The sequence below is a fragment of the Pyxicephalus adspersus genome, chromosome 8, assembly GCF_032062135.1.
Source record: "Pyxicephalus adspersus chromosome 8, UCB_Pads_2.0, whole genome shotgun sequence".
NCBI classification, from domain to species: Eukaryota; Metazoa; Chordata; class Amphibia; order Anura; family Pyxicephalidae; genus Pyxicephalus; species Pyxicephalus adspersus.
Genome location: NC_092865.1, coordinates 18,337,957 through 18,350,902, shown reverse-complemented (window position 1 = coordinate 18,350,902; position 12,946 = coordinate 18,337,957). Strand labels below are relative to the sequence as shown.

Here is a 12,946-nt window from a genome sequence, read left to right as displayed (position 1 = left end):
ACAGCCTGGAGGTATGTGGCACCTGATCATGTGACCAATATCGTGGGCAATGCCATGACCCAAAGACCCAAAAAGTATCTAAAGCAAAAATGTATTTTTATATATAACAAGGCACTGTTAAAACCTGCCATTAAAGAGGATTCACCTCCACAATCTGTTTATTGCAACCTCTTCTGTGCAGTTATTTTGTATTTATGTCACTATAAAGGATACAGGAATCACTTTTTCTGCTGCTTTGAGTGATAATGTGAGGGGTTTAGAAATGTAGAGGACATATCTACCAAAACATTCTTTATCTAAACCAAGAGAAAATATAATATTCTGCAGCTTACCTACCAGTTGCTGATTTTGTGGCTGCATTTTTAATATTTATTTTCACCAGGTGATCGTGCCACTAATGTACTTTCATGTAATAGGGATACAGCGCTCATTCACTTCACCGGGTCTATGAAGAAGGAGCACGGTCACCCAAAATCACAAAGTGCATTAGGACTGAAGAAAACCCTAACATAACGGGCGACGTATTGTAAAATCACAAAAGGGGGTTGTTATTGTAAATATTAAAAACTCGGGTCAGCATTTGATGTCTGGCAGGATCAACTGATGCTTATGGGAATTTTTATTTGCACTTGTTTAGAATGTATTACAAAATAAAACACACACAAACATAAGGAGCAAAGAGGTTTGAGAGTATTTTGAAAGACAAGTCATACTTACATTACACTCATCATTTAGGACTCTTATGCAAAATTGAAAATGATTACTGATGATTTCTTTCCTCCCAGATATATATAATCATGAAATGTACTTTTAAGAGACAGCTTGCATAAATCCTGAATTTGACCTAAATTTGGACTCCAGTAAACCCCTGTACAGTAACACTCAGACTGGAAGAGACCAAGTGCTGGCAAGGACTATACTGGCAGGAGAGGAGTAAATTGATCTCCTTATCAGTCTGTTACTGCTCCTTCACTGTCCAATCACAGAAGAGGATAATAAGACACCAGGTTGCCCTTAAAACCATATATCTGGCATACAGACATGAGAAGTTTCTCTGACATCCTTTGTGTTTTGCATCCATATTAAATTAAACTGCACATTTAGCTACTGATGCCACTGTTACAGGTCTGCAGACACGATAGATTTTCACACCATGCACGGACAACCTCATGACATAAATGCTGTATTTCAGAGCACTGCTTGCCTCTTTCACAATAATAAGTCTGTAAACTATTATACAGTCATAGCAAGCATTGTGATTGCAGCTAGTCGTAGTATGGATCGGCTTTTTCACATCCTGTTTATCTAGCCGGGTCTTTTCAAGGCTCACCTCAAAAGGTTTACTCAAGCAAATATATAAATAAAGCAAACACATTGTTTCTGATGAAATATAAATTACAAGCCTATTATGTACAAAATGACCTAAAAAGCCACATCACACAGAGATACAAAAAATCCCCTTCATAATCTTCCAGTTTCATAATAGAGAGTTCTAATAAGGACAAGATTCTATATTACCTATTGAAAAATAGCTTGAAGCCAACCAGTGCTTGCATCCAGTTTGTCATCAGGTGTCTTTGTAACAGACATGAGACTGTTAACTGACGGAACATCAAGATTGGGGGATTAAAAAGTCATATAAAGGGGTCTTAAGTCCTTCAAGGAGAACCAAAGTTCCACGATCAGGCAGGTCATTATTGCAGACACAAGCAATGCCCCTTCAGCAATAATCCCTCCTATATGCCTGGTCACTCCAGATATCCAGCAAAAAGCCGAGTTGCACATGCGCATTGTCAGCTTTGGTTGCCAAGATACCAAGCAATCCCGGCTTCCTCGGCGTATGCTTGGAGTGAATGAACTCCTGCATGGAATTTGTGTCATCCCAGCCTGGCAAGTCAAGATGTCCTCAGCACATACATTACATCTCTGCAAAACACAATTTCTTTAGTTTACACCTCTAAAAAATATTATTAGTACAACATACCTGCTGATCTGCCAAAAAAACACTGCACTTTTAACGTCCTGTTTGGCCTAAAACAGGACCTTTACTGCCCTGAAATTCTGAGCAATGTTGTTATTGTTTATTTCTTCTCCTAGCGGACATCCATTCTTAACCAGGGTACTACCAAAGGGTGTTAGGGTTCCTTGAATTGTGGCTGACTTCCTATTTGATGATGCCTGGAAAGCTTTGGGGCCAACACCACTTGATAGAATCAGCTACGACTCCCATGATGTTTTTTGTAGGAGACAATGCTTTCTATTGGCCAAAAATTTAGGCAACCCCCCCTATTGATTCCTTAAAAAATAGGGGTTGTCCAAGACCTGAAAGATACTTCAAGGCTTCAGTAATGTAAAGAGGTTGGGAAAGACTGGTTTTAATTAGGCCTTTGGTAGACAAGAATCCCTGGTGAGTTCCAGGGACACAGTGAATGGTCCACTGGGATGATGGGAGTTCAGAAATGCTTGCAATAGTAGCAGTATTAGTTAAAAGCCTATTATCCTCTTGATACAGAGCACTTTTTTTAATGTATTTTTTTTACATTAGTGACCCCGTTACAAAGATTTTACTTCACTTCCTGTAACATCATTCAAGGAATGGAGGAAAGTGGTACTCACCAAGACTGGAATGCAAAGAAAAGCGGAAGCTTTAACGCTCAATCTCAACCAAGTTCTAGAGAAGCAAAGTGGAAAAAAATCTCTCCTAGGGAAATACAAATAAAACCTGGCAGGGGTTCAATGTCTGTCCAAAGCCAAAAGCAGTCTAGGCTGGGAATGAGTTTTAAGAAGGCCCTAACCAAAAACAAATAAATGCAACAATATTTTTACATGTTTCAATGGGAAAAGCAAGGAAAACCACATAAGTTTGAAATTAATTTATCTATCTACATGCACTTTCCCATGTTATAAACAATGCCAAAAAAAACATGCAATCATCATCTATCCTGCCATCATTGTAGACTTCCTGTGAATACAAACAATGCACATCCCAATGAGTCACAATGGTGAGTAGTGATTAATTATGGGTCACTTCCCATTTCTCCATCACATGACTGCAGTTTAGGGACAGAAACACTACCAGTACAAGCATGTCAAACATAGATATTTTGTATATAGGCACAAAAGAAAAGCAAACTTGATTTTATTATCTGCATTTCTTACATATGTTTTACATCCTATTTGTATTTTTCCTGTATATATGTATTACTAGTCCTTAGCAGGCTGTCATACCAGGACCAGAATACTATCCAAAACATTGACATTAATCAGGACCAGAATAAAGTTATCAGCTATAATAAAACTGTAGTTTGTGGAAGCATTTATTAAACCACTGTATGGAAAGCATGCAGTTTAATTTCCAAATAACAGTTTTGTACAAGTGAAAGCAAACAATCACTTGACCAAGGTCCTCAGATTTATGCTTCCTCTTTGCATGCACACTTTATGGTACTTAATATTTACCTTCATGGTAATGTTCCAGCAAGTCAGCTGCTAATTTTAAGGAACACTGACTACCCCATCTGAAAATTTAAATTTTTCTATCATGTTCAGTATTGTGAACCTTTAGTCAAAGATAAACACATTGCTCTTCAAACAGGACAGTCCCAATGCATCTTAGTCCAGTCCACCCAAAATATTAATATTTTGTGGAAAGCAGTGAAAGTGGAACTAAAGTTTCACTTAAAAAATTTGCAATCAGACAGGGTTTTGTTGCAGAAAGGGACAGGCAATGTCGGTTCTGCCATAGGAATTCTTACCTGCCTCATCGCTTGAGGTATCAGAATCAAACTTTGCCAGGATACCTGGATTCCAGGACTCAGTGAACTCCTATGCCAAGGTGCAGGAGTTAGGTCATCCCATATTGGCCGATCAAGATGGCCAAAGATCAACAAGGAAGAAGATGGCACCGTCCTGCGACTTAACAGGGAGAGCAAGTATCACAGGAATCAGCCCCACTAAGATAAACAGGTTTAGCTCTCTAGTCTCAAAATATATAATTCAATCTTCTCAGTGTCTCAAATAAAAAAAAATAAAAAAATTACAAAGAGGCATACCTAGCATGATGCAACCTGGTGGTAGTCACTGACCATACTAGGTAAACGTCCTGAAGATGCTGTTCCGCTCTGGTCAATGTTAGATTGAATAAACGCGGCATTAACGAGTGTCTTCCTTATCAATCAAATAAGCATACATACCCTTTAAAGAAATGCAGGTTGGGTGTAGTGTCTGTGTTGTGTATGCCCAATTTTAGTTTCCCTGGTTCCCCCCTTTGCAGGCTCATATGAATAAGACAATGATACGCCCTTTATAGGCTTCTATTCTCCCCCCATCCCAAGATGAAGCAGGTTATCTATCTCTGAGAATCGTGTCAAGGTGGCCATTGCGAAACGTCATATGTTGATATTGGTATTGGCAGAGCAGGAGACCTTGAGGCTTTGGAGGTGTGTGCCTACAATTCATTGCATGTAAATGTATGGACAAAATTTAATAAATCATGCACAGACAATATATTTATAACTACTTTTGAATCATGAAGAAATATTTTCTTTTTTGTATATAGTTTATGTGCCTAAAAGAATATGTAGTTGGGGACCTTGAAAGTCCCTCTCATCAGCAGTTATTGTAATCTGTGATTAAGTCATAAAACTGTCATTTGCATCTCTGCAGTGCAAGGAAAATTGTACTTGTTCTATTTGTCAGTTTCATGAGCTCTGCCTCATAAAACCTAATTAGGTTGTACTGCTCGTGTGCAGAATAATACAAAAAGTAGCGGATGACATTTAGGATGATATGAATATATGAATACACAAAACAAAGTCTATTACCACGCTGTGACAGGAGCATTCCGCCACTTCTGTCCTTGTGTGACCTCCTGCAAATCTAAAAAAACCTAATCACAAATACTGCACACAGAGAAGGGGGGACAATGACTACCGAGCTCCATTTTATCACTCTTATGTCTTCATATCTCACGCTGCTTTACACAGACACACAAAACAATGACAGGACACTGTGCTGCCATTACTTACGCTGCTGCAGCCTTCCACAGCCATTGTGTTTACACAGCCCTGCGCCCAGATCACAAAATCCTCATCAACGACATGCGTGCTTTTTACTTACAAGCTAAAAGCATCCAGCTACTTCCTCTCTGCATTTCCACTGACCAGCAGCTGCTTACCTCCCTCCGCCAACCTATTGGCTGTGCACAGTTAACATATCAAAAAGATGCCTGTTCATTGGGCTGCCAGAAGTCATGTGACCCCTGTGTACTGCTTAGCAATACACTGGGGAATATGCCAGATCACATTCACATTAGATTCACTTTCGTAATCAGTTCAGATCTGTTATCAGACATAGTTCTGTACACATTACACTCGCTACAAAAAAAGAGAGAAGCTCTGCAGCTTCAAATCACTGCTGCTAATATGTCACTGTGGGAATGAAGAGGGGAACCTAAAATAAAATCTGCCTGGTTTGTGGCACAGCAACCATTCTCTCCTATTCATGACATTCTCCAGAGCAAGTCTGAATATTATTGGTAGCACCAGCACAACACAGCCAGCTGAGCCAAGAATGGCCAAACACAGCTCAGTGTCTGCATTTGTGTAATTTATTTTTCCCTTTCACAGGAAAAATCAGAAGGAACCTTTTGTGTGCTACGTCAAACCATTGGTAGCGTCAGGAACCTCTCGCCATACATCATATCATAGCAAGTGTCAGGGAGAAGATCCAGGCAGGTTGGGGAGTACCAGGTGAGATAGTTGTAGCTGCCCTTAAAGTGGAACTAAAGTCACTTTGAACAATTGGGGATCAGGCAGATGTTTATTGAAGAAAGGGACAGGCGACGTCTTTTCAGCAATAACTGTCCTTGGCTTCCTGATTTGCGCCCAGCTGTCCCATCTTCATAACCGTACAGAATTCTTAATCAATCAAAAACATACATTTTCCAGTAACATTAGGACCAAACAAGGACTGTACAGTGCTATTTGTTCTCTGGAGAGAAGAAATCTTTTATCTGATGATCCTGCATGATGAATCATTTAACAATATCTTTGGATTGCTACAGAAAAGCTAAATTTTCATCCAACACTATCATGAACATTTATCCTGAGTAATCCTGAGTGGTCTGTACGCAACTTTACAGTGAACATAAACAGATCACCTGGCTTGGAAACATCTTTACAATGTAGTGAAACAATACTATGAAGTATTGTCAAACTTTACCAGTGGCTAATTAGAGATACTAATATTATTCTTACACAGTATTTCTATAGCACTAACATATTACACAGCGCTGTACAACGCCCATAGTCATGCCACTAGCTGTCCTTCAAAAGTGCTCACAATCTAATATCCCTACCTCAGTCATATGTCAATAATACAATCTATGGTCAATTAGGGGGGTAGCCAATATCCTAACTGCATGTTTTTGGAATGTGGGAGGAAACCGGAGTACCCGGAGAAAACACACACACAACACGAGAAGAACCTGCAAACTCCATGCAGATAGTGCCCTGGCCGAGATCCGAATGTGGGACCCAACGCTGCAAAGGCCAGAGTGCTAACCACTAAGCCATCGCGCCGCCCTAAAAAGATCAATGGTAGCAAATGTCTTCGTTAATTACAGGGAATTATCTGCCCATCCATATTAAACCTTAGGATGGCCATACATGGGTCCACTTTACCGTTTGACAAAGCAATTTATTCAATCATTTTATGAAGTCCACTATAATTCATTCCTTTATTTCCAAATTCAATTTCCGGACAGAAAAGAATCTAAAAAATATTGATCAGGCAATATCCTTTCTGCAATAAACCCTCCTTCCTGCCTGAATGCTCTGGGTATCTGTCAAATAGCATGCACAGCTTTAGCTTTGGTTTGCAGGTTAACCCAGCAAGAGTGGCTTCCCCTACACACGCCAACAAGAAATACCTGCACAGGAGTTACATAATTCCGCCCCAATCAATCAAGATAGCTGAAGATTGTCTACAATGAGAGGGAAGAAAAAAGATCGCAGCAACCTACAAGGAAATAGGGACAGGCGAGTATTGCGGGTTCAGCCCCGCATAAAAGCTAGGTATGCATTTCAACATTGCTATTAGGCAGGATTACTATTGCAAAATGGACAGCCGATATCCATCAGAAAAAAAAAAAAAATACATACCTGCTGGAACTGACTGACCTCCTGCATGCCTGCTTAGGAGTTACACCAACCCAGGCCTAGCCAAATAAGATGGCCAAAGATCCAACATCTTAAGAAGAGTGGAAGAAGCTGGCGGCACCCATGATGGAGCAAGGACAGGGGAGTGTAGGTATGTTTATATTAATGTAGAATGGGCATTGCCTGTCCATTAGGCAATAAAGAAAATGCCTGGTCGTTTCTTTGCATTTAGTTCCTTTATTTATGATTTAAATATTTATTTATTAATACAGTAACCTAGGCAAAGATCACATGGTCCCTTGCTGGAACACTGCAATTAGAGACTGTAGAAAGTCTAAATTTCTTCAGCTTACAATGCCTGTTAAATGTGCAGTGTAAACTAAACATAAACAGCAGTCAGAATATGCAATGAGCAAATAGGATCAACACTGTGTACATACAGTATATAATTAAAATAGCTTTTAAATTCCACTAAAAGCTTTTAAATTCTACTAAAAACACACACACATTTACACTAAACTGATCACTGGTACATGAATATCTGAAAATCAAAATCCTCAGAAGACTCCAGAACCAAGAGAACGTCTCTCAGAACACGCCAAAACCATGGTAAAGTCACAAAGTCCCTACATTTGCAGCATATTAGTGTAAAATCAACACGTGTTTCCAGGCGGACCGATGGCTTGTCACAAGATACTGAGCAACTTCCCTGTCTGTAACCGTGAGAAATTTACAAAGGGTAGCATTACAAATCCTTGCTTAGAATAATATTATGGCTCTAGTAGGTATTACAATTCAAGTAACTGGCAAAAAGAAAAAGGGATTTTAAGAAGTATGCTTGCATGTTTCCCAGCAGTGTATGAAGAGCTCAGGGCACAAGACCAGATGTGTGTATAAGTCATGGTGGCTAAAACCAATGACCCTACAGCGTGACCAGTCCTCATATAAACAACTTCCAGGCTGCACCCCGTTACCCTGTACGTCATCCCGCTGCCAAGAAATATAACACATGAGAAGATAGTATAATCATTTTATTTCCACTTACATGAAAGTACACAGACAGATGGAAAACTAGCAGATTAAGGGTCCCACCGCCACGGCTTATGATCGCTCAAGTAATGGATTTGTAAAGCACCCAGTGCATGCCGAGCATAACCCACGCTTCCTGGCACCTAAAGAAGCCTCTTAGAACATTCAGCTCAACCTCTTAATCCCAGCAGTAATGTCATTATTTTACTCTCAGGAGTCTGCAGCTAAAAGTAAGGTTTTTTTCTTTCTACATGAACAACTTTCATTCTGAACCCTCTGCCTAATGGCTTAGATATAGAGATAGAGATATACACATTATAGCCATAGATTGCATGAAAGGATCAGAATACTTCCTCAGAGATGGGTTTGTGAATTACTACACTAGGGTGATACATTTCTCTGGTTCCTAACTTCTCCGGACTAATGAAAATTCTTGACATGAAAAGAAACATTGGAAGCAGTGGCTTTGGTAAAAGATAAGACAGACTTCACACACCATTTGTTTCATTCTATACATTCATTAGCACCTTTTGTGACACCAGAAAGGTCCTTGTTGTTGCCCTTGATAATGGTTATAGAGCACTTTTAGGCAACAATTTTTTCCTACATATGATAGAAAAAATTTTAATGCAGAAAAAATAAAAACTTAAAGACATCTATTTAAAGTACAACCAAACCCTTACTGACCTGACTGACAACCAGAATCAAAATTTTAAACAGAACCAACTATAGAAGAAAATGTATTCTTTTGTCTACAGTAACAATATATTTCTCTAAACTTTACCAAAACCAAAAGAAAAAAGATTTGTTTAAAAAAATACAACTAAACATTAGTTATTAGGATTGCCTAAAATGTATTTGAACCCAATACAGTATTCAACCCAGATATTATTTTAAGCTGGGTGGGAAAAAATTTAGGCAGGTGACAGCGCTGTATTGTGACCCAAGTCATCAGTAACCACCCAAAAACAGCCGGGTGGTTACTGACAATTTCCGGGGGTGAGGAGAACATTGCCAATAGTAAAATCGTCTATATATTTTGCAGCTTGCCTGTCCATAGGGTGGCTGCATGTATTTCCCTTTTACAGGCTTTTGTTTTTACCATGATTTGTTGATCCTACTAGTGACACAATTTCCATTCAAATGTTTCCACTCACTACTGTAGCTATAAGGGGAAGTGTTGTTAACCATAAAGTAGTAAATGTTTTAGGAATAAAAAACACCTTGCCCTCCCCGATTCTCCAAAAAGTAGGGCGGTGTTGCCCAGTAGTTTTAAAAGATTAAACGCAAGACTGCTGATCTGGGGGCAGAAAATATAAAACCAGCTCTACCCCAATAGCTAGGCAGCAATTATGTGCCAAGTATTCTCTGTGCGAATGAAATTTTATTTTGCTCAAATAGCTTTCAAATAACCTGCACCACAGTAAAAACGGACAATAAGGACGCATCAGAGTACCAAGAGGGTTATCATTCTGCTCCTATTCTTTAAAACAGGAAGTTGCTGGTTCCAGCAATCCAAACTTTACAAATGAACATTTAAGTCAAATAAAAGTGAAAATATTAAAGTAAAACCTGTCAAAAAAAGGTCATAATGGTTGAGCAATACTGCCAAAACAGGCAGGATCAAAGATACGATTACTTCCACCTTTAATGATGAATAAGATCAATTAGCCTGGGCCACAGTGAGCTTAGAAAACATTACAGAAAAAAAATAAAGCTAGCTTTATACATTATAGAAAAATATGAAACTGCAAGCTGTCTGGTGGGTAAAATTTACCTTGTGGGTAAAAATACACTGTAACCTGAAAACAAGTGCAACACCCTGGCCAAACAAGCTGAAGATAAAACTTACAGAATAACTTAACATTAACATGAAATTAAACGCCCTTACCTGTAGCTGCAGAGTATGACGCAGGATAGTATCTTCTAGTGCATGGATCCACTTTTCTCTCTCATCGGCATCACGGGCTGCACAGAAAACCAAATTGGGAAAAAGAATTGTCAGGAGGTAATCTACAACATGTACCCAGGGGAGGACAGAGCCTAGAGAAATGACAGCCAAGAATTTCAAATAAAATAATAAATCTGGCCATAAAGCACACTACCCCACCCAAAGACATCCAATGGGTGGAACGTTTGTATGAAGGTGTTTAAAGTGCACCTAAGAGGTGACAACAATAATATGTTGGTGCTATATAAATACTGTTTATTAAGAAGCACAAGAACATCTGCAGTGCTTGTTCATTCTGGCAGAAATGTTTCAACTTGGGAAAATGAAACATTAACCAGATGCGTTCTTTGTCAGGCAATAGACCACACTAACTCTACATTTTTTAACATGGGGGAACCCTTGAGATAACTTTGAGGTCTTGGGAAACCCTTGCTATATTTACATATTACAATGTCACCCTTACAGGTAGCCAGAAAGATTACTGGTGTCAGATAATCTGACCTGAGAGGTACAAATTGTTCAAGGAATCCCTAACAACCTCTGCATGAACCCTGGTTGAGAAACACTGCAACAGACTATCAAGCATGAGTGGGCTCCCATTCTTCCCTGGAAAATAGCTGATCGTCGCCGTACAAGATTTCATGCAAAAACATAGGAAAACAAAAAGCATGCGGGTTTTCCCAAAAAAAGAACCAAAATTTGGAACAATTGCATTTTATGGAAGAATAAAAGATGATATAAGTAAAGTAGAAAACAAGAAAAAACAAATTTACTTATTGTTATTATTTATGCAATACCTTCGGGAAAAGCCAAGACAAAGACAGGCTATGTTGGTGTAAAGTGGCACATCTGCTTTATAGATGAAACAAGAACCATCAAACACTATTTTAGCAAAAGTGCTAATCCAGGTTAAGGGGGGGGGTGAGGGAACCGCACATGCACAAACTTATATTACCAATTATACCAAGTTAAAGAAAAATTATTTTGCAGGCTTAGATCTTCTGCGAACAAACTGCTTTTTGATTGATGGATCTCTCAGTCTTTATTTTAGTTTTGTGAGGAAAACCTGCAGTGTTTACACCCATTATGAAGCAAATAATCTTTATGAGACTCCTAAGAATGAGCTAATTACACAGGAACATAGGGGTTTACATTATTTGAAGTCACTTTGTATACAGAATGACCAAAGGCTAGCATATTCCAAAGAAACAAACAAAGTGATTTTTTTCCAATTATATAAAAAATTGTATGGGTAATAAAACTTTAAAGTTAAGATAACAGGGACTGTTGATCCAGGGAACATCCGATTGCCTCATAGAATCACAAAAAGGAAAGATTTGCCTTCCTCTGGATCCATAGGGTTTTTATCTGGGATATGTTTATTTCCCTAGTGGTTGAACTTGATGGATTTAGGTCTTTTTTTCAACCCGACTATGTATACTGAGCAAATATAAATGTAATATATTGTGTAGATTAAAGCTAAAACTAAATATTTATAGAAAAAAAAAATCAGCATACCATTTATTATACATGCAGCCTGTATAATGCTCATTGGTGTTATGAGCCTGACCATTGTACATATAAATTAGCTCAAGCTGTGTTTAGGTTCTCCAAGACCTTTATAGGTAATGAAATGACTTTTGTTGAATGACGACTTCTGTCTTACTGGTAACCTCATTACATTAACCCAGATCCATGAAAACCAAGCAGTTTAGATTACCTCTCATAGAAGATCAATGTATCTTAGCCTGACCAGAAACGGAAAATAAATAAATTCTGCAAACAATGTATAAAGGGTCTTTTTTATTTGCAACTATCCAGTAAGCACAATCAAGATGCAATGACATTTTCATTAAGCCTGCAGTCCCCAACATCAAGGCAGACACATTGGCTGATGCTTGCATTGCACCCAGGGAGAGAAGAGAACAAAACAGGGTCAGATTGTGCTGAATTGCACAGAATAATATATTAGGTTTTAATTGTAATTTTCTTGCTGTTAAAAATGCCCATAAACCAATTATTATTTTTAAAAACAGATTTGGTTTACGTTTAGCTGGGTAAGATCCTTGCAAGGTTTTCATTCTTATCTGCGTTTTTATTACCAGGAAAAAGAAATGGCTTTATGTACCAGGAAGGGCAGAAGTGGACATTTGGTGACACCAATACTGATAGTGTGCCCATTACATACATTCTCACATATCAATCTGTAAGAAAGTGAGGATTTATTAGATTACAAGAATATACCTTAAATATCTGGGATAATGTTTTGTATTGGCTGTGGTGTATATTTAAGCTTGGATTTTGAACATAGTTCCACTTCATTACCTTCTTACAGTTTGCTGTAGATTTAGTCTATAATACAACTAGAAATGTTCTGATGCAGTACAAAACTGTGGCATCTGTTGGGCTCTAACCAGAACAAAAGGGTTTATACTCAAATGTACCTGTGTATACCCGTAGAAAATCTATAACATTCATCACAAAACAATATGCTATTTAAGCTCATTTCCCCAAAAGAAAAAGAAAATAAAAAGCCATTTTAGTGTGGTAAATGACAGTGCTGCCAAACACTCTCCCATGACCATTTATAACACAAAAAAGTAATTAGTATTCTGATGCTGTTTGGTGGCGGCTTGTTTACTTCTCAGCTTATTGACATCAGTAAGAGCGTCCCCTTGCAAGTCTTCCTCCCCGACAGACTAAATGCAAATTCATCTGCATTGTGGGGGGCTTTAACACACAGGCAGTGTCTTCTCCAAAGCCACACATATTACCAAGCTTGGTTATGAAAAAGGAAACAGAAGAT

The 12,946-nt window shown here is 38.5% G+C and overlaps 1 protein-coding gene across 6 annotated transcripts in view; it reads right to left on the bottom strand.

The window, feature by feature from the left end:
- Positions 1 to 12,946, bottom strand: part of OSBPL9 (oxysterol binding protein like 9) — a 77,870-nt gene that overhangs the window by 47,768 nt on the left and 17,156 nt on the right. For 5 of the 6 annotated variants that reach the window (XM_072419633.1, XM_072419632.1, XM_072419635.1 and 2 more), the window contains one exon: positions 10,081 to 10,157. In XM_072419633.1, the coding sequence (XP_072275734.1) occupies positions 10,081 to 10,157 (77 nt within the window). Of the gene's footprint in view, positions 1 to 5,027; positions 5,158 to 10,080; positions 10,158 to 12,946 lie in introns of those variants that run through there. The other variant, XM_072419636.1, reaches the window with a different exon arrangement.